Source organism: Myotis yumanensis, unplaced genomic scaffold, assembly GCF_028538775.1.
Source record: "Myotis yumanensis isolate MYYU_CA2020_CCGP unplaced genomic scaffold, mMyoYum1.0.hap1 SCAF_1, whole genome shotgun sequence".
NCBI lineage: Eukaryota > Metazoa > Chordata > Mammalia > Chiroptera > Vespertilionidae > Myotis > Myotis yumanensis.
Window position 1 is genome coordinate 188771506 of NW_027223752.1, and position 22965 is coordinate 188794470.

At 35.6% G+C, this 22965-nt stretch overlaps 1 protein-coding gene across 2 annotated transcripts in view; it reads left to right on the forward strand.

Annotated features, from left to right (window-relative positions):
- ANTXR2 (ANTXR cell adhesion molecule 2) overlaps positions 1-22965 on the forward strand; it is a 129686-nt gene that overhangs the window by 5253 nt on the left and 101468 nt on the right. For both annotated transcript variants that reach the window (XM_070394185.1, XM_070394178.1), the window contains exons 4-7: positions 11186-11267; positions 11726-11833; positions 11962-12030; positions 12776-12856. In XM_070394185.1, coding sequence (XP_070250286.1) covers positions 11186-11267; positions 11726-11833; positions 11962-12030; positions 12776-12856 — 340 coding nt within the window. The remainder of the gene's footprint in view (positions 1-11185; positions 11268-11725; positions 11834-11961; positions 12031-12775; positions 12857-22965) is intronic.

Consider the following 22965-nt stretch of genomic DNA (forward strand, 5'->3'; position numbering starts at 1 on the left):
GGTTGAATCTCATAGGGGAGAGATTGGAATGGGATAAAGAGGCTTCTATTTGAAGAGACAGCATAACATTGTTGTTAAGAGCCACTGAACTGGTATCTAGCAAAACGGTCATGGGCAAGTTACTTAACCTTTTTTTAAAAAAAAAAAAAAAGATTTTTAAATTGATTTTTAGAGAAAGAGGAAGGGAGAGGGAGAGAGACAGAAACATTGGTGTGAGAGCCAAACAGAGACAGGCTGCCTCCTGCACACCCTGCCTGGGAATCAAGCTTACAACCCGGGCATGTGCCCTGACCAGGAATCAACACAGCACACTTTCAGCGCAGGGGATGACGCCCAACCCACTGAGCCACATTGGCCAGGACACTTAACCTCTTTATGCCTCCTTTTCCCCCCTCTGCATACTGACGGCAAAGATGATGATAACAATAACTACCTCATAAGATTGTTGTAAGAATCAAAGTCAGTGAGTGAGGAGAATATACGACAGAATCTGGCACGTATGTATTCAAGAGGTGAAAGCTTTGGTGTTACCTGGAGCTAGGGAGTATGTAGTATTTAATGATCAGGGAAGAATTGTGTTTATATAAAGAGATTATTGTCCTTTTGAAAGGATTTGTAATACTCCAGGCAGAATTTTAATAGTGCTACTTGCAACTTATGTTGCTCGCCTGTCTCTTGGAAATAAAGATACATTTATTTTTATTGAATTTAATGATTTGTGGCATGTTGAACTAGTTTGGGATGGCAGAAAGAACACTAAGAAGGTCTGGGTTAGAGTTCTGGTTTTGCTACTTCCTGACTTGGAGACTTGGACCAAGTATATACTCAGTGTGTTACTTTTTATATGTATAAATCACAGGCATAAACTATCAAGTTTTCTTAAGAGAGATGTTATGAAGATCAAAATAAGATAACGCATAGAAAAGTACTTTGTATATCACAGAATAGTCTCCAGTAAAGGATATTATTTTCTGCTTCTAGTTATTCTTATACTAACTTTATTTAAGTCAGCAGTAACTTTTTAAATTTCTATGGCCCTCTATATTTGGATATAAGATCATTTTTCATCCATTACATACTATCAAGTGTGTAGAAACAATTTGCATATTTAGATGCAAGATCACTGAACAAATGTTTCCACAACTATTGTGGATCTTTGAGTTAAAGCCTAGAAATTGGTATTCTACATATCAACTTTCTTGATGGCGTGTATCAGACTGACAAACAGATCTACATGCATGAGCAACACAAAAGTTAAGCACAGCAGGTTTCACAATTTTGGTTCTATCACTCATAATTCTTCAGTTCTGTGGTAAATATGAGAAGTACCTCTTTCATGTTTCTCAGAGTGTTGCTAAATACTTTCAGTAGAGATGAAGCAAGATTGGAGGGCAGTACGTCCTTATGGTTGGGCAGTGTCTTCTCTTAGGGTTTCAGCATAACATCTAGTGCTATGTAAATGCACGAATAGAATAATGGCAAGAAATGACCAGTTATACATTTCATATACTCATCACTTAGAAACTTTATTCTTTTAAATATTTCAATTCAAGACACTCCCTTCTATTCTCTTGTCCTCATGATTTTTATCCTCCATATATCTGTTAGTCCATTTTTTCCATCTACCTGCATGCCTTCCTTATAAGATTTGTTGAGCATTGTGGGTTCTGGGAGTAACACAAAGATGTATAATCTAGTGTGTGTGAAAATAAGGGGTGTGCACATACACATCAGTAGTTCAAGGCTGAATTACAGGATCAGGTAAGAAGAAAGTGCTGAGTGTTTTTCAATATGGAAATTTCCAGCCTTTTAATATTAGAGAATTTGAAACAGAAATAATTTTAAAGGATATTTTAGTCTTTGTGGTACATAATTGGGGATAGTGAATTATGCTCAGTTGTGTTTAGTATGGTCTTAATGATATTAAAGTGATTTAGTTGAAATCATTTAGTGAACAATTATTGGTGCTAGGCAGTGTGCAAAATGCTTTCCATTCATTACCTCATTGAATCCTCCTATCAACTCCATGTAATACATACTATTATGATCTCATCTTTACAAATGAGGAAACTGAAGCTAAGAAAGGTAATGTAGCTTGTCCAAGGATACTTAGTTAATAAGTGGTGATCAGTATATCAGCCAGAATGGTATCTTAATGTATAAAGTAGATCATGCCACTCTCATGCCGAATACAGTCTAATGGCTTGGAATAGAAGAACACGTCTCCCCGTGGCCTAAAGCTCCTACCTGATTGCCTCACCCAATCCTCTGTTACAACACTAGATGCCATAGCTAGCCCACTGGCTGCCTTTCCATTCCCTAAAAAGGCCAAGCTTGTTTCCACATTAGGACATTTGCTCTTTCTCGGCCCCAGGTCTTGTCCAGGCCAGATCATTCTTGTCATTTTGGCCTTATCCCATGTGTCATTTCCTCTGAGAGGCCTTGCTTGGCCATCAAGTCTGAGGGAACCCTGACCTGCCTCCTCAGTAAATTCTCACAATACTCTATCTGGTTATCATGTTTTGAAATTATTCTATTAATTAATCAATATATTTTCATCTCCATGACTCTAATGTAAAGTACATGAGAGCAGAGCGGTCTTCTTTGTCTTGTTCACCCATATATCCAACACCTAGAACAGAGCGTGGCACACAGTGGATGCTCAATAGATATGTGTTGAGTGAATGGTTGAGTTTGTCTGACTCTAGAACCTTAGTTATTAATTGTTCTAATGTTTTTTCTCTCTTTGAAAAATGGTAAATGATGACATATTTCCAAATTTTCTCATTCTCATTCTTATAGATCAGTTATAAATATTTTCAATTCTGTTTTCAATATACTTGTCCCAAGATTTAAAAGGTTATATTTATTTGATCTGAACACAATTACCCATTACTTAGGGAAAAAAATATTCCTTGGCCTGACTTGTTGGAAATTGAAGAGAAGTCATTAAGTTTAGATAATATACACATTTCTATTATTTGAAAGAATTTATTCTAATTCCTTATCATCTGAATTAAAAATGTACTTGTGACAAGATAGTCCTTTTAAGGGACATATGACAGTCTCTGTAAATGTTTAGAAGGTTCCTATTAGCAGTTCTCCTTTTTAGGAACGATGTCTCACTGAGATACTAGCACCAGAGTGCAAAGATAGGCATGTGCAAAATTAGACGTTGCAGCTTTGTCCATAATAGTGAAAAACTGTATTCAATCCTAATGCCTATAAATTGATACTGTACTTAGAGTATATTCATAGAACAGATACTATGCAGCCATTAAAAGAATTGGAAAATTCATATAGATTGACATGAAAATATATCTAAGATATATTAATTGAGGAAGGAAAGTTGCCAAACACTCTGTTAAGTATGATTTTATTTTTTAAAATAAAAACAAAATATTTAACTGTTTCTATAGTTTTGTGTGTGAGAGAGTGAGAGAGAGAGAGAGAGAGAGAGAGAGAGAGAGATTATAGAAAAAAGGCTGGAAGATAGGCAACAAACTGTTAACAATGTTACTGTGAGATTCAATGTGGGGAAAGTCTTTGTGTTTTAATTTCTATGCATGTAGGTTATTCAGTTTTATTTCGACAATAATGTACCATGTAAAAATTAAAAGGAATTGTTACTGACTTTTTCTGTAGCTAGAGATGGCTATCTTGAAATCAGAATGAACCCAGGGGTTTGAAAGAGTAAGCGCTAGGAATAGAGCATATCCAGCTCTTCTACTGGAGGGTCCTGAAGTCTTCTTGTTAAAATGAAAACGCCAGGACTGCACCTTGGGTAAATAACATAGGAGCTACACACTAGCTGTGTGACTTTGGACAAGTCACTTTGCCTCTTGGTGCCCAATCCCCTTGCCTGCTAAAAGGAGCTTATCATCCCCGCCATATAGTGACGCTGGGACAATAAACACATGTAATGTGTGAGAAGGCCTGCCTTGATGACTGGGTGGGAAAGAGGCTGATGTGGAAATGAGATTTGGAGGTTATCAGTTACGCTGTTAGTATCATTTCCAACATGCTGTGCCAGGATGATAACTGAAGTGATTTGCTCAAGGTGACACCGCTGAGTAACTAGACCCAGAATTCCCGCCCAGGTCTGACCCCAGGTCTGACCCCGAACGTGAACCCTTACCTGCCGCACTGCCTGAGACTGTGTTCCCCCTTCACCAGCTTTCACAATTAGTCAGAATTTGTCATAACTCAAAGACATAGTCATCCTCTGAATTTATTATATTATGATGAGAGGAAGTGACTATAGGGTTTAGAAAAACTCTAATAGGGAAGTAATGACTCCTGTTTAGAAAAGCCAGTTTTGGCCACACACTGTGCTAATCCTGAGGGGTTTGGGCATGGCAGCAGCTCAGATCCTGGTCCTGGATATGTTGATACTTACTTTCAGTGAAATTCTATATCTGTTTTGTGTGTTCTAGAAAGTTAAATGCACTGTTACTCATGCCTGTGAGGCAGCTCTGGCTTCCTGAAGTGGTAGAATGCCGAGGTCCACTTCTCATGGCCCAGGAAGGCATCGAATGGGGAAATGGAATGAAAATGTACAAAATGCAGTTATGGACTCCAGGTGTGATCTGTGTGCCACACTTTGGTTAGGGTAGAATAAATTGGAGAGCAATCTTTCACAAAACCCGGATTGTGTGGAGCATTTTGTAAGCAGAGACTTTTGAGTCAGGACTGCTACCTTGGGGTCACTGGTTTGGACTGGAGCACAGAGGCTTGGGCATATGTTAGCCTTACAGTGACATGTTAAATAAACAATAAGCAAGTTTGTATATAAAGAGATAACTAAACTTAGATAATAGAATATATTAGCAATGTTTGTGTTTAGAAAATAATCTTTCACTGTTTGGAAACCTTAAAACATTTTTTTAAGTTGAAGAGCAAATAAGAAAACAATTACTTTTCTGAAATTTATCACTCATGCAGTATGTAGTATAGCAGAATATAACACAATTAAGTAGATAATTGGAGGAGGTATATGTGAATGAATGAACAGGTTTCCTCTCATATTGTTTTTTAAATTTCTGTCAGTCTGGTGAATATTGTGGCTTATTAATAGAATAAAACAATAAAAATAAAGTTCATTGAACACTTACTATGTATCAGACATTTTGTTAAATGCTTTATATACACCTAGAGGCCTGATGCATGAAATTCATGCAAGAGTAGGCCTTTCCCTGGCTGCCGTCACTGGCTACACTCTGGCACCAGGGACCCGGGCTTACCTCTGGCCTCTGGCAGGCACCCAGGAACCGGGGTTTCCCTTGCAGCCCCTGCTTCATCCAGAAGGTCGTCTCATCTACTCAGCATATTACACTTTTATTAATTAGAGGCCCGATGCACGAAAATTCTTGCAAGAGTAGGCCTTCCTTCCCCCGGCTGCTGGCACCAGCTTCCCTCAGGCACCGGGACCCGAGCTGGCTTTCCCCAGGCCGCCTGCAGGCACCCACGACCCAGGCTGGCCTCCCTCTGGCCCCAGCTTCATCAAGAAAGACGTCTGGTCTAATTAGCATATTACCCTTTTATTATTTTATTATAGATAATTCAGGTAAAGTACAGTGCTAAGTAAATCATTAGTAATTTTTTACAGACAAAATTTTGAGAATATTGTTTTGTTTCATATTCTACTCAATCTACTAAGGTCTACTTATAAAATAAAAGTTTTATTATATTATGTAAATGGGTTATTATGATAAAATTCTCAGGTATTTCCATGTTTTGTTTGCAGTTACCATTTATTTTAAAGACTAATGCCCCTGACTAATAACATCTTAAGGATAAATAACAGAATCAATGTATGATATAAACATCTATACATTTATGCTTATGCAGTTATCCAAATTGGCATTTGGTAGCATAGATGCCTGGAGCTTTTAGGTTTTGTGGTAGATTGTTCTTTTGTGACCTCCAATGAGGCACAGCATACATACATACATACATACATACATATGTGTATATGATCATATATGTAATATGTGTAATATATAAAGTACATGTATATATGAAATAAATATATTCATTTAACTATATAATTTTAAAAATCTGAGCTGGCCCTATTGCTTGCTTTAATCAAGATTGTGACAGACATAAACACGAAACATGAAACTTTACCAGTGTCAGGTCTAAGACTTAATAAGGCTTGGGGTTTCCTCTTCTTGTGGTCTTGGTAGCCAGCTGCCATATGAAAACTTTGACAACCATGAGACCACCATGGTAGGAGGAAACCTTGCTGAGCCACATGGACAAGTCTATGTGGAAGAATAAAGACGCTGGTCAGCAGTCCAGGCTGGGCTCAAAGGCAGTAGCCAGCACCAGCACCAGCATCAACTTGCCAACCGTGTGATGGAGATCATTTCTACTCTCCTAGCCATTCCAGCCTCCCAGCTCACAACCTGTGAAGTATAACTGCCCATTCAGTGCACAATATTATGAGAAACAATAAAATGTGTTTATACCACCAATTTCTGGGTAGGTTATTATACAGCAGTAGATAAGCACAATAGAAATTGTGGGAAGCTGAGTGACCTTGAGGAGACTGAGAGTAAAAACTGGAAGAGCAGAGACAAGTTGTTATTGGAGGCTGACGCAGAGATAACCATTTTATGTTAACGGAGTGAACAAAATCCTACTAACAGGGGAGTGACTGATATCAACAAATAACAATAGTAGCTACAACTTAGTCTGCACTTATTATGTGCCATTTAATCCTCATAATGCCCCCACAGGGTGGATATCTTCATCCCTATTTTATAGATGAGGAGACAAGGCTTAGAATAAATCTCTGTTCTCTCTGGCTATCTGCCATACTATCTCAGGAACTGTACTTTACAGTTTAAAAGAATATCCTTGTCACTCCCAAACCTCTTCAGTAGGACTGATTGGCAAAACAGGTAAGGAAAAGAGCATTCCAACAACATGGGAAAGTTTTTAAATTAGATTAGACCAGAGGTTCTTAGTTATTATTTCCAAAAAGTAACCCATCCCTATTACAAAGCAATTAGAGTTAGAATATTTAGGTAAATAAGGTAAATTAGAATCTTTTAATTAAGGCACAGAAGAGATTTTATAAAAAGTCCGTTAGGTGATTACAGGGCACAGCCAGGGTGGAGAACTACACTGCACCTGTAGAGAGGTATGTGGGAATAGCCATGGTCTATGTGTGAGCTGTTCTCACATCAGAATCACAGTGTTAATGTGGGGTGTGTGTGCAACAGATGTGTGTAGGTTGGTTGATTGACATCTGGAAAGAGCTTTGAGATCTGGAACATTAAGATAATGTGCATTGAAAAGTTCAAGTACTATAGAGATAAATTGTATACGAGTAAATGTACATCCTCAGCATAAGTAGAAGGTACTTAAAATTGTGCCTTAATTATGTTAGTTGGGAAATTTAGAATTCTCTGCCAACCCTTTTTTTATGCCACTATTCGTAAAAATACATCTTTGTTTTAGTTATGACATCATGAGCACCTTTCACAATTCAAAGTGTTATAGGGATGGAGAAAAGCCATTGACGTCACACAGTGCATGGTAGCTGTTGTTGCTGTTTCCTTCCCTTCCATTCTTTCTCTTGTCTTTTTATTCTTCCTTTCCCTTTTTATTTTTTTAAAATATATTTTTATTGATTTCAGAGAGGAAGGGAGAGGGAGAGAGAGATAGAAAAGTCAATGATGAGAGGGAATCATTGATTGGCTGCCTCCTGCACACCCCATATGGGGGATCCAGCTGCAACCCGGGCACGTGCCCTTGACAGGGAATCCATCCTGGGACCCTTCAGTCCGCAGGTCGATGCTCTATCCACTGAGCAAAACTGGCTATGGCCCCATCCCTTTTTAATCTCTTCCTTTCCCTACTCAGCAGAGAAATTTGAGAGGTAGTAATAGAGATGGAAGTGTTAATTTTATAGATTAAAAAAGGGTCAATTCTTATAGTTGATTATAGAGTTTGGTCTCCAGTTCTCATAAAAACAAAAACAAAAAAACACCGGTTAAATATACCATTTGTTTAAATTTTTCCTCTTTCCAAAAAGTATCTGAAGTTGCACAGAACATTGCAGAAAATTAACAACATATAAAAATAAAAGTGGCCATAGTTGGTTTGGCTCAGTGGATAGAGCGTCTGCCTGTGGACTGAAGGGTCCCAGGTTTGATTCTGGTCAAGGGCACATGCCTGGGTTGTGGGCTAGGTCCCTGTAGGTCCCTGGTGGAGGGTGTGCAGGAGGCAGCCAAATCAATGACTCTCATCATTGATGTTTCTATCCTTCTCTCCCTCTCTCTTCCTCTCTGAAAGCAATGAAAAAACAAACAAAATAAAAATAAATAAAAGTAAAGTAAAGATCTTGGAAAGAGGATGCAGCATTATAATAACCATAGGAGCTTCACAGGATTTTGTGAATGAGTAAGAAATTTACTGTGGGCTCCCCATTAAGAGGAGAAGGAAGTTTACATAATGTAGTTAGCAAAAAGGAGGAAGTGTGTAGCAATTACTCAGGGATGACAAGAAACTTCTGCTTTGGGACCTTCTAGGTGACATTGTGTGTCAGGAAAGCAGCACACGCCCTTGACTACAGCTTCATAGCAAGTAGTTTCAATATTGCTGTTCCTTGTAGTTGAAGACATAATGTTAAAGCCCAGCTCAATAAGGTTGATCTTCCAAGGTTGAGATGTTGGATTTTAGCTGATCTTTACAACATATCCATTTTTTTCTATGTTGACTTTTATCATTTCCTCCTTGCTTTTCTTTAGAGATTTCTTTAAGTCAGTGGTTCTCAACCTTCCCAATGCTTCGACCCTTTAGTACAGTTCCTCATGTTTTGGTGACCCCCAACCATAAAATTATTTTCGTTGCTACTTCATAACTGTAATGTTGCTCCTGTTATGAATCGTAATGTAAATATCTGATATGCAGGATGGTCTTAGGTGACCCCTGTGAAAGGGTCGTTCGACCGCCAAAGGGGTCGCGACCCACAGGTGAGAACCGCTGGCTTAGAGTCTTCTGCTGGTGTTGTCTGGTCCTCAGGGGTGATGGGGAGCTGAATCTGAACTGAAGGGAGAAAGCGATTTTTGCCAGTCAGAATCTGTTGGGGTAAACTTGAATTTCAGTTGTCTTTTTCATTTTCTTTTTGACAGCAAACATTAATGCTTGAGGACATGCTGCCACTCATTTCTGGAAAGCACCAAGTATTTGTTTTTTATCTGTGAGACTCAGACAGAATCAGTTTCAAGTTGTTTCTGTAGATACTAAAGATAAATATTTAGATTAAAAAAGTTTATAAATTATGTAATTTACTCCATCATCTGTGGAATTATGAATTTTTTCCTAGGGTAGATTGAAAAATTTATTGAACACTTACTTTGTAAAAGACATTACAATGAGTAGTAGGTGCAGAGTAGGGGGATACATTATACATACCAGACATGGGGTAGCCCACTGTAAACTTCCAGTCTTGTTGAGAAGTGAAAATATTACGTGAAATTAATATTTTAAATTATTTTAAAGTAGAATGTTTTTAAGAGACAGTTATTTATTGTAGTGAAAGCTAAACATTCATAAGTTTGGGGTACTGTAGAAAGAGAGTATAATGAAGTTAGAGATAGGTTCAGAATAGGTAGATTTTAAACCAAGTATCAAAAGAGACAGCATCTGTTATTAGAGATAACTAAATCAGGAAGGAGAAAGATTAAGATCATATTTTGAAAGTTGTCTTGTGTTTTGGGGAAACTTCTTGAGAGGGAGAACTTATCTAATAATAATTTGCATTACAATATTATCAATAACTTACTTTTAAAATGTGAGTGAGGCTCTTGTGAATGACTCATTTATTGCAAGTATTTGAAACACAACATTGCAGCATGACAAAATAATAAGTAATTTTTTATTAATTTCTGGCATGTGTTTTAATAGTATATGAAGTATAGATAGTATATACACATATTGTGTATGACCCCAGTAAATTCCTTGATTTTCAGATAATATGAAAACTTGAATTTCAGTTCTCTTATCTGCCATCTATCATCCTCATGAGTAGTGTGACTGCTCTTCATGATTTATTGAAAGCATTATACTTAAGTTTAATATTTCAAGACTTTTATTTAGAAAGGTATTTTTCTTTGCTTCTGTTTTAAAACTAAAATACCCAAAGCAATATATTAAGATCTTTCTCTTGTTCTTTTAAGTTTAAAATTTTAAAAATTAGTTTTGAGTTTATTTCAGGTTATTTTGCAACATTGAAGTATTTATCTCTTAAGATTCTTGAAGTGTGTCCCCCGCCCCCCTTTTTCTTTTTAAAAAAGTCTTTGGAATCTGTATTAAAAAAACTGAAAAATGTGTCTTCTCTTACTCATACACACAAAATACCTCTTACTATTATAGTCATACTTTATTTCAATGTACTCCATTGGGACAACTAATTAGTCATGATGAAAAAAATATTCTATGGTTCTTTCTCTTTTTAATTCATACTATTCTTCTGAATAATCTATTGTCATCCATCCATCCATTTATTTTTTATTTGTTCATCTCCATTTATTCTTTTATTTGTTCACCAAATACATGTTAAATATCCACAACATTCAAGAGAATGAACTGGTGTCTGGATGGATGAGAAGGTGCTATAAAATTGCCTACATCAAGAGACATGACTCTGGGAGACAAAAGTAGAAAATGTTAATTTTCATAAGTAACATCATTAAGTAACACACTTTAGGAATTTGCAGATAACAAGGAAAATTTCCAACTCATAGGGAGGTGGGTTAAGTGCTTCAGAAATATTTTTTTAGTTAAGCTGAACTACTCAGTCCTTGGTGGCTTTTCTTTTTCTTTTTTCTCTCTTTTTTTTTTTTTATGAAGTAACATATTTTACTCCTTAGCATTTAGTAAAATAAATATGATTGAAGGTAGATGTTCTCCACTCAAAATTACTAGTTTATGCTTAAATTTTCAAGATATTTCACATTGTTAATACTTTTGTTTTTTGTAGTTAAAACACAGATATTATTATATACTCATTAACATGACAGAAAGTATGAAGAGCTATCTGCCCTCAAAGCTCATGCTCTTTCCTTTTCTTACTGAAGAAAGCTTAGTTGCAATGCTGCCATGTGTTTTGAGAAGTGCTTATTGTGATCTTTGCTAATTTTTGTTTAATATTATAAAACATTATTTTCAGAGGCAAAATCAATCAAGGCTTGAAGGACTTAAAAGATGTTGTTCCAGTAGGAGAGACATTCATCCATGAAGGACTAAAGAAAGTAAGTTTTTTAACATTTATGCATATGGGAGAGAATGTTTTCTTATGCTGTGATGAAATAATTTATAACTCTCTAGTCAAAATGAAAACCCTATTACATATCTATTTAGAAAAAAATCTAAATTCATTTAGTTGTTTTAGGAATGAGGCTGATAGAAAACATTACTTATCATGATAAGAAAAATTTGGATGGTATTTTGCCTTTTAAAATTATTTTATTTTATTTTCTCTTTGGTAGCTAACCAAAGCTAAAAATCTATGTCATTTAAACACAATAGTAATTACTCTATAAAGTAAATATATGTATATTTCAATAAAATAGTTAACAAAAATACTGTATTTTAAAAGCCAGTCCATAATATCTTGATTTTGTCACAATTATAAATTCAGTTCGAATAGAACATGCTGGTTCAAAGTTAAGATTAAATTGTGAGTTAGATAATTATTCTTCATTTTCAGGCAAATGAACAAATTGAGAAAGCAGGAGGCTTAAAAACCTCCAGTATCATAATTGCTCTGACAGATGGAAAGTTGGAAGGTCTGGTGCCATCATATGCAGAGAAAGAGGTGAGTATTGAACTGAAACTGTTCTTTATACCCCAGTGTATTCATCGATAGCCTGATATTTGAGTAATTAACTTCTCTCTCTCTCTCTCTCTCTCTACCTCTACCTCTATCTCTATTTCTCTCCATAGGCAAAATTAGCCAGGTCATTTGGGGCTAGAGTTTATTGTGTTGGTGTCCTTGACTTTGAACAAGGTCAGGTGAGTAGAGCATATGCAAACTTTAACCTAAATCATATAATTGTCTTAAGGCTAGTTTATTAAATTCCTTTCACTGATGCTAAAGATTTTCTATAAAAATGAGCATATTCTTGTATGTCTTGATTAATAATGTCTGATCTTAACAGGTTTTATTACTGAAAAATAAAACTCAAAATTTATTGAACATTTTTTGGTTTGGAAGAACTCAGGAGAAACATTTAGGTTAAAATAATATAAGTACTTCTGTTCTTTAACTCAACTGACAAGACTATTATGACAGTCTTATTTAAGTGTTTTATTTTGATTTAAAACCAGACCCTTAGGAGTTCAGGGATTTAGGAAGTTTGCTTATGAGAAATCTTTAATTATTTTCTTTAAAAAACTTTTTTTCAGGAAGTTTTAAGGTTTTATATATTTAAAATGTTTTTTGCACTCACAAAATGATTTTGCATTTAAATTTTTGGTTGAGCATGACTAATTAGGACTCCTGTCTCTGGTGACATTTACAGCTAGTAGAGTTCTGTACTGTTCTGAAATTGAAACTTGAGGCCAACGTAAAGCTGATCTCAGTTCATTTCATTGTGATGCATTTAGAGTATCCCTAGTGCAGTTTCTGACAGGCTACAGTAGGGGATAAATCTTGTGGTGTAATTCTTCAGAAGAACATAATTAAAATGTAATGAAGTTTATAAAGTGTTATATGTCTCAACCACCTCTTAATTAAATTTTTCTCCTCTTTCTAAAGCTCGAAAGAATTGCTGATTCCAAGGAACAAGTTTTTCCTGTCAAAGGTGGATTTCAAGCTCTTAAAGGAATAATTAATTCTGTGAGTATTTCTCTGGGGGCAGGAAAGGCTCATAATTTTAGATACATTTTAAACTGTAAGAAGTAATCCTGAGATCCAGTTCAGGTGGTCATTATCTTGAAGAAAGAGGTTAAGGAGGAAGGTTGTTCAGCATTGCAAGCACCATGTAATTCTAAAGATCTAGATTTTGTTTGTCAGATTTGGTATTAATTTTTGCAAATTGAGCTCTGTGAGATTGGGTTTGTGATTTCAAGTTTAAGATTTTAATAAACAATCTTAGACACTTCTACCCTTTGAGCATGGTGTTCCTCAGCATCTTGATAGCTGGAGAGTTTTATAGGCTTTATAGAAGCAATGTCAAATAAAAATTTGGATTGGAATGTGTGATTACTCTCTTTCCAATATGGTATTTCCTAGCTATCAGTCAGGCAACTTGAAGCACCGGCTGAATATTTGACTGCTCTTGTTGTTCTTTCCATTTTAATGATTAATAGTTTCACTGGAACTCATAATATTTCTGTTTCAAATTCAGCAGAGCTGTCTCTGGTGATCATTAGAATCTGGGCTATCCTAAACAGGGTATGGGGAAGTGGAGTGATGAAATGCAAAGCAAAACTCCCAGGCTTTCACAGCTGAGGTTTATGTTTCATTTTACTGCCTTTTGCTAGAAGCACTAGGAACAGTTGCTATTAAGTATTTATGATATTTTGGTAAACATCATCCTAAAATGGAAGTGAATAATATGATATTCTCTAAGTCAAAGCTTTTCCTTTAATCTCTAGGTATTTATTGAAGGGGGAAATATTGTAGTTTCTTCTGACATTGGGCTCTGGCTTTTATAAAATTTTTCTTTAAAGATCATGTTTTTCAGAAACAGAGTGATATTTATTGAATTTGGTTTTAGTATCATGTAAGCTCTTTTTCCTATTTAATTAATGGAGCTTTTCAGAGAAGACATGTAATTTGGCCTTATCACATATTAGTACTTCTAGTGGACAGGCAAAATGTAAATGCAGAATGGAACAGAGATTTAAATATTTTAGGAGTTTACATACATTAGTAGTTTTTATGAAAAATTGCAATATTTTTATAGCTGGATTCAAGATAAATACTTTACAACTGTGATTTGCTTTAAAATATAGGAATATGTGTGGACATTGCAAAATAGAGGATAATTTGACCCAATCAATCAATCAATGGATTGTATTTTAAATAGAATTTTATTGTGCTTGGGAATTTATAATTATTTTAATAATTATACTGGCAGAGAGAAAAGACCTTACTGAGTTATTCCCTTTGGAATATTTTTTTCTCTATATGAAAAATTTAATTCAAAATTCTCCACATGACTAATTTCCTTTTCAAAACTCTTTATGGGTTATGATTACAGATTTCTCCTTCAAGAAATTAATAGTTAACTACCAGAGGAGATAATATTGTTGTTATTGCCTTGTTATATTTATTTGTTAAATTTTGTTTTTAAAAATTTGTATTAGGGAAACTTTAGAATGGAATTTCTAAATACAGTGTTTCTTTCCTGAAGTTCTTGATGGACTTTAGCTTGAGTAAATTGTGTTGAAAGACTTAGCATATGTTGGAGCAGATGTGGAGAAAAAGGAACCCTCATTCACTGCTGGTGGGAATGTAAACAGCCACTATGGAAAGCAGTATGGAGATGCCTCAAAAAAATTATGAATAGAGCCTCCATCTTACCTAGGAATCCTTCTTCTAGGTATCTACTTAAATAAGACAAATTATCTTCTCTGAAGGGACTTGAAAATAATGATAAATTGAGTTTTGGAATATGGTGATCCCCTGCAAGAATTATGAAGTGTTGGGATTTGGAGGTGGGAAATTTCAGTGAGCCACCCTATGTGGTAAAAAAAGAATCATATAATGTTATTTATGTTAAAATGACAATATGGCTACAGTAGAGTTGCCAGAAGGATGGGTTAAGTTTGATATGTGAAGTCATGGAAGCTTTTTGTGGTAGGGATTGGATTGTGCTGTGATAATTGGAGTAGATTGAATTAGAAACAAAGAACATAGACTTTTAGGAGCAGCTTGGGCTGAGTGGCTGAGGCACAGGAGGGAGTGTGGCTTGGCCTGGATCATGGAGGGATATGGGGGATAAACATCGACCTGTAGGCTGGGCCCAGATTATGGAGGCCTTCAGATGCTTGGATGGAGACTTTGCACTTATTTCATAAATAATTGGGGAATCATGAAAGATTAGAGTATGAAAAGTATATGATAGCAGTGAATGTTTAGAAAGAATACTTTTATGATAATGTAGAGCAGGGGTCCTCAAACTTTTTAAACAGGGGGCCAGTTCACTGTCCCTCAGACAGTTGGAGGGCCGGACTATAGTTAAAAAAAAACACACTATGAACACATTCCTATGCACACTGCACATATCTTATTTTGAAGTAAAAAAAAACAAAATGGGAACAAATACAATATTTGTATTTGCATGTGGCCCGCGGGCCGTAGTTTGAGGACCCCTGATGTAGAGGATGATTTGGAAGATGGAAAGGTGTATTCTAAGTGTCTTGCAGTAATGTCTGTGAGACACGGTAAAAGGAAACTTAATATAGTGGAGACAATATGGTTGGGAATAGAATGACCTGACTGAGCTCCAACCATACCACTGCCATGTGGCCTGTATGTGTTCTCTAATGTAACCTGAGTTTTAAAATTCTCATCAGCCCAATGGGGATATTAACATCTGTTTCATTGGGTTGTTTTGTGAATTAAATGAGATGATGATTAAGAATGATCTAACTCAGAAGGACTGGTAGGAAGCGAGGAATCGTGTAAAGCTGGGACTGTGTAGGAAAGGAGTCCCCTGAGAGAGATGCCAGTATTCTAAACAATCAACGATTTAGTCCTAAAAGGGCATGGCATTGATATGTGAGAGGATCAAATCTAGCAAGTGTGTCATAATAACAAAGAGTGCTAGATGATGTTGTTACCCATAGTCAAGTATTTGGCCAGGCCTTAGTTCTAAATCCTAAGGCTATGGGACTAGGGAACCAGTCAATAACTGGGGAAGGAGATTTAGTCTTCCCAAGACAAAAACTATGTGGAATTTCAGGACCCTGCATTCAGAAAAGAGCCACCATTCTCATGGGGGACCCTGTAGTGCAAATTAGTGATGCAGAGCAGAAACCTAGTTTTTAAGGAGGAAACAGCATCCCTGATGGACCCATACTTCCTCAGGAATTATTTCAGGCACTGGGATGCTAGGTCTTTTGCAATAAAACTAGGTCGAGAACTTCAAGGGAAATGACTAATAAACTCTGCCCTGTCAGAATCTTATCAATAGACAGGGTCGGACTGAACTCTAGGTATGAAATGTTTTTCTTTCTGAGTCAGCCTCTGGAGGCTCTGGCAAATATTCGCTGGCAGCTGTTCATTGCTGTTGTTACTGTCATGGCAGTGAAACTGGAAAGAAAAAGGTAAACTTGGTAAGCTTTAAAAAGTTAATAGGACTTGAGAGCTCACTGGATATACGATGAAAAGGACAGAGAGGGGCTCACATGCCCCTTGGGCATTCTCCCCCGACTTAGACGACTAACTAGAAACAGTGAGAATGAAAGCTCTTTTTAGAAAGTGTTAGGGTAGGAGGAGGAGTTGGGTAGGAGGGCAGAGAGAGATGTTGAATTGGGCCTCAGGAGAAATCCTAGTGGGAGATGTCCCTTCAGGAAGTGGAGGTCCAGTGAAATGTTCAAGTGGGAAAACTTTAGAATTTTAGTCATTGTTCCTCCTCTTGTTCTTTCCTCTCTCCCATTGCCCACAAACACGAGGGTATAATTCTTCTATTTTCCACTTTAGGTTGCCATTAACATCTTAGAATGTTTAACATTTATTTTTGGTTTCTTGGAAAAGTGAGTGCAGGACTTTTATTTAAAAGTGAAATATTTAAACGAGTATAAGTCAGACTGACATGTGAGTACCACGTGGTTTCTGGTTTAGTGTTTCATAATGCAGTGCTGTGGAAGAAAACATTAAAACTTTTGAAAATCTAGGATTGCTGAAAAATATGGAAATAATAAAAATCAAAATGCTCTGTGGAAGACCCCCCTCCTTTTTATTCCCCCCTAAAAACAAGACCATGGGATGTTTTTCTCTTTGCAATTAGTTCCATGATTTTTTTTTGATAGAGTACCTCAGAAAGTAGTAAACAGAAGAGATGAATCACTTGTGAAGCTGGTTGTATAAATAGCCCTCATCGGGAAGAATTAAGAGCTCTGCATCCTGGGTGATGGCAGCTACTGTCCCAGTTCCTAAGTCCCTAATGGGGAAGTACAGGAAGGTAAATAGGAAGGAAATGATTGCTCACACGTGTAGGAAATTTAAATAAAACTGTAATGCATTCTTTATAAAGTGAAAAAAAGTGCAACATACATTTAAAAAGTAACTTCATTCCCAGTGCTGAAAATAGAAGCTTCGTTGGACCTTTAGAGCTAAATTATTTCAGTAATGTCTATTATTATTGTTAGGTGTTTTTGTTTTTTTCTTTAAAAGTATCTAAGAAAGGTGTCTAAACTATGTTTTAATGGAATGATAAAACATTGCAAAACCATTTCCTCTTCAGGTAAAACATTTCCATAGAAGAGGGTACCTAATAAACATTCTGATAAGACCTTAGCTTAAGTGATTTTAGCAGGTTCTACTACGAATGTTGACTGGTTAGTTGTGGAAATCTTTATTTATAAAATCATGGTTTGATAAAAAGCCTAAAGTCTGAGCTAACTATAAAGATATATTTACAGGGAAAAAAACAAAACTGGCAGGACTTATTCACGATTGGAAATAAGTGTCTACAACTCTTTTTAAAAAGGACTGGCTATAGTGTAAGGCTCACTATAAATCAAATTCTTCTGCGCTTCTGTTTATCCAAGGATCTTCAGTACTGAATAGAGATGAGGAGTCTCATCAGGACATCTTTCATATTAATTGTAGGAAGGTTGGGACTATATTTTCCTCCTCCTTTTTATGCCTAGTGTCTAATATAGCATTGAGTAAGCAGTCATTGCTTAATTCAAATTTATAAATGAACAAGTCAATAAAATTTATGCCTCCTAAATTATTTTTATATTTTATAACATAGTTATGGTGTATTTAAGCATTAAGAAAAGCAAAAACTTTTTTTTTCCAGAAAATGCTTAAATTTGTTGCCAGAAAATGCTTTATTCTGGTTCCATATAACTTAGATTTCATCCTCTTATATATATTCCACTCTATTAAGATTTTCGGTTACAACTGATAAAATCCAAGTTCATAATAGCTTAAAGGAAATAAAGAAAGTTATTGGAATATTACAGGGTGCTCCTGAGGAGGAAATTGCCTCAGTTGCAGTTCGATCCAGTGAATTGATCAATTCTCATTCTTAGGGTTTTCTTTCTTTGTAAATTTTGTCAGTTATCCTATTTGTCTCATTCTCTTCTTGCTCAGATGAGGGTAATTGTCAAAGGTGTCAGGCTTACAGGGTCTTCAGTTAGCAAATCTGTTGAAAAGAAAGAGCTATTGTCTCTGGGCATCAGTATATTTGGTTGCAGATAAAGACTCTGATGGATTCAGTTGGGTCAAGTTCTCATTCTGTACTGATTACCTTGTGGACGGTATGTGGACTAGCCCGGATAGCCTGCCTGTTTCCGTAGGGGTTGGGAGCAAGGTAGAGAGGGAGAAGGCATCCTGATCCATAGCCTCACCAGGACACATGCAGTGGAGAACAGTTTCCCCAATAGAAACAGGAACACCGTTCATAGACATGTTAAAGATGAGAAAGTGTTCTTGGGTAGAAAAAAAAAAAGTCAATAGCTATTACAGTCCAATATATTCAAATAAATTTAAATTTTTTGATGTATATTCTAATAAGGCACTCTGTTTCTTCTAAATTCCAATGAACTAAAAAAAATACAAATATAAAATTTGCTTTAAATTATACATTTTATTTACTGAAATTTTACAATGTTATCTTGACATTCATTGTCCAGTGCCCTATTTCCATTTGCACACTCATTTTACTTAATACTAACATTAGTCATTTCTTTTTCTTTAGTTGGCTGGGATCGTAGGTTAAGGAAATCAAATTACTTTGAATAAATAATTACAGCTTTGTGATAGTTTGTGAGTAAACTAAACTGGTAACATGGGTTTACATCGCCAAAATTAGTGCCCAGTGTTTATTTCTTAGCAGTTATCTGTTGGGCTGCAAAAGGAGACGACAGTTAGAGGCTTACCTATTCTTGAAAAAGCAGATTCAATTCAGTAGAAGGCCATTGAAAAAGAGGAAACAATGGTTACGACTTATGAATAACTGTATCATCAGTGTAAATTGTAAATTGTAATGGGTAAAATGCATGATTTCTCAGTTATATCTTATTTTCCCCCAATGTTGTAATTCCTAATTCATTCAGAAGCACTTATTGAATATCTACTATGTGCAAGGTACTTTTCTGGGTGTTGAGTTACAAACATGGATATGGTACCCCTGATTTTTCTGAGCTCACAGTTTTTAGGCATATGTGTTTGATTGTAAAATTAATAGAAAAACAGATAAAGCTTTTTTTCTATTCTTGTTGGACAAGAAATATTTTATATGTCAATCCAGATTTTGAAAATTCAAATTGGAACAAGTGTAGAGTTAGAATGTCTGACAGATCTATTTCATGTTTCAGTTAATAAAACAAGAGAATGGGCAAATAGGACTAATATAAAATAATATATGCAGCAGAGTGAGAAACATGCTGGGATGCAATTTCTTTAAATTCTTAAATAGATGGTACATTTATTATCACTTTATCCCATAATTTCCATGAGCTTTTTGTGGAAAGTCTTCACCCTGTAAGCAAACATTAAGTGATTGTGCTGGTCAAAAGAAAAGAAAAACAAAAAGTAGAGACAGATAAACTCTTGTTTCTAATCAGTTCGTTTTTAGCATATTTCTATGATATAGACATATTTTCACCAGCAGTGTAATCAGCACTCTGCATTTGTTGTGGTTGGAGCTGAGGAGAGTAAAAGGCAATGATTATAACTTACACTCCTCCCTAGATTTCTTCGGGTAAAAGTGTGTTTAGAAATTTGTCACTTGTGCTTGTACTACCCGCTCACATGCAGAGGAAGGGAGACTCCATATTTAGAAATGGTCGGTGCAGAACACGCTGTATTGAGCAACTGGTGTTTTGAATCTTCAAGCACTTTTTTTTAAATGAACTCAACCAAAACATGTGATTACAAATTACAATTGCTTTTCATTGAACTATTGCCTCTTAGATAAAAATTTGATAGCCAGAGAGGAAATAAAAAGTATAAATCTGTGTATTGAGAGGTAAAAGGCAAACAAGAAAAGATTGTGAGAAACATCTTTCCAGTTGTCTTAACTGCTTATTTTATGCACAAATATGACTAATTACTAAAGCTTTATTCTGTTGGGAACTTTAGAACTAATGCTGTTCAGTGACTTTTTTCTTATGAGATTTAAAATCGGAATCCTTTATACTTGAGATGAGCTCCTATAGTACTCAGTGAGTCAGAAAAAAAGCATGCTTTTTTGACTTTATTATTATTCTTACTGACATTTTCTGACATGCTACATGTCATAGAAATTAGCAATTTCTATCTGTTAAAAAGGCACACCTAGGGTGCTTGTAAACTACCTGCAATGTTCTGTTGTAGGTGGTGTTATACGCCCAGAGTCAATGTTAGAAAATGATTGCTATGGTGAATATTTTGAATTTTAATAAAGCTTTAAAATGTTGGAGATGTTTAGGTGTCATTGAATTTAAGTATGAGGAAATATTTGGCTTTTAACTTTCTTGTGTTACTATATGGCAGGCTTTTCATCATACATTTTAAAGGAAGCTTTCAAGACACACACATTTTTAAATAGGACAGAAAGTTTTGATGATGAGGACAGTGACTGTTATTACAGAGAGTAAACATATAAAACCATCTTTATGCATTTTATTCACAGTTTGCAACAACATGCTGGAATGTCTAATTTTTACACAAAGTACCAGAACTTAGAATTCTATGTATTTTAACATCTTTTCTATTATAGATTTATATTTACTAGCTTATAAACACAAATTTTGCAGATGGTCTTGTGTACACCAATAGCTACTCTGTCTAGATCTCTTTCTCGTGGAAGTCCACACCCTTAGCTTCTACCCAACCTGTGCCCTATGTGTGCAACTGCAGGTGAAAAAGGTTTAAAGACCCTGCGGTTCAAACACATAGGAGGGGAAGAAACTAAAAAAAAAAGAACAACAGAGGACAGACCTTCTTCAGGCACACATGTAGGCAGACCGTGTTTTCCAATGTTGGCATTCCATTTCAGAAAACATTTTCCCTCACGCTGCTTGCATTTCTTGTCTTACTCATGGTTCTGCTGCCTGGATTTCCATGTTTAGGGTTTTTATGGCTAAAAAAATCCTCTTCATTTTTCCTAGGTATAATCCTGTCTAGTTGTTTGAAGGATAATCAGTTCACATATTCAGATGTACGTACAGGAGGTTGACAGTTATTTGTATGGAAAATAATATAATAACAAGTAATAATACAACTACAAACTCTGTTTCCTGTACTCACAACTTTAAACCTACTTTTGCCTGACTTGTATTAGTATGAATGAGTTTATGCAGTGAGAACAGCTACATTGAAATGGAATATTTTAAGAGTCAAGGCAAACTCCCTAGTGATTGTGTTTAGAAAATAAGTGTCTGTGTGAGAGAGTGGTGTGGAAAGGGACAAAGACAAACTTATTTTATATCAATAATTTGCCTGAACTCAGTTCCACATCCAGAAAAAATAGAGAAAAACAAAAGAAAATTGAAACCCCATGCCTTCTAGTGCTGAATACCCTTTCTTTTTCCAGGACTCAGGTGAGTTCTACGGTTTTTGAACTATGAAACCTAAATACTATCGATGCCATTACTTTTATGAAAAAAAAGAAAAATAAAAAAAAAGGTGGTTTGGTTCAGTGGATAGAGTGTCGGCCTGTAGACTGAAGGGTCCCAGGTTTGATTTTGGTCAAGGGCGTGTACCTCAGTTGCAGGCTTGATCCCTGGCCCTGGTCGGGATGTGTGAAGAAGGCAACCAATTGATGTGTTTCTCTTACATGGATGTTTCTGTCTCTCAGTCTCTCCCCTTCCTTTCCACTCTGTCTAAAAATCAATGGGAAAATATTCTTGGGTGAGGATTAACAACAAAAACAACAAAAAGCCTTCTTAGATCAAATAACAAATTAATTTTTCTAAACAGTTTCATTTTAGTTTTCCAAATGCTTGCTATGTCCCCAAACTAGAGTCAGGACCTCTGGTAACCTTTTAGGTTCTGGATGATGCTGAGAAATAAAAAATATGTGTTTTGTCTGTATAACACAAATTTGCAATAGAAAGCAGTAAAAGACAATAAAGAAAAACTAAATAAAAAGAAAGCAAGCCCTATGAATTTGGGTATCCTATATATTATTAATTCAGAGGATGATCTAAAATTTTTATTTATTCAAAGTCAGTGGTATTGGGAATTTTAAAACAGACCTGTAAAATCCCCAACAAATGAAAGTCAAAGTTTAGTGACATTCATTTGAAGATAGGAAAGAAACCAGATTTTAGATTGTTTTTGATAGCATAAAAGGAGTCCAGGAAAATAGGCAACTAAATTTCACTAGTTTGTTAGATATTAGATTTTATAATGGTTAGACTGTCAAAATGGGTAGTAGAGTGCACTGGTTAGAAGAATGGGCTTTGGACTCAATCAGACATGAATCTGGCTCTACTCTTTCAAAGTTAGTTATTCAGGGCAGCTTTTAAAAATCTCTGTAAGCCCCAGTTTTCTCATCTGTAAAATGGTTATAAAAATAGTGTGTATTCATAAGACTTGGGAGGATTAACTGAAGAAATTCAGTAAAGTGCCTAGCACAGTTTCTGGAACATAATGATTGTGCAACCAAATAAAAAGTGATAATTATGATTATCATTGTTAGTAATTTGTTTGAATTTTTGACTAATTATATTTGTATTCAATTTAGAAAGTTGACTGTTGTCATCCATATTAATATTTGAGGATTTAAAAGTAGGGATTAGGTAATTATATAAATATTACATGTATTTGTAAAT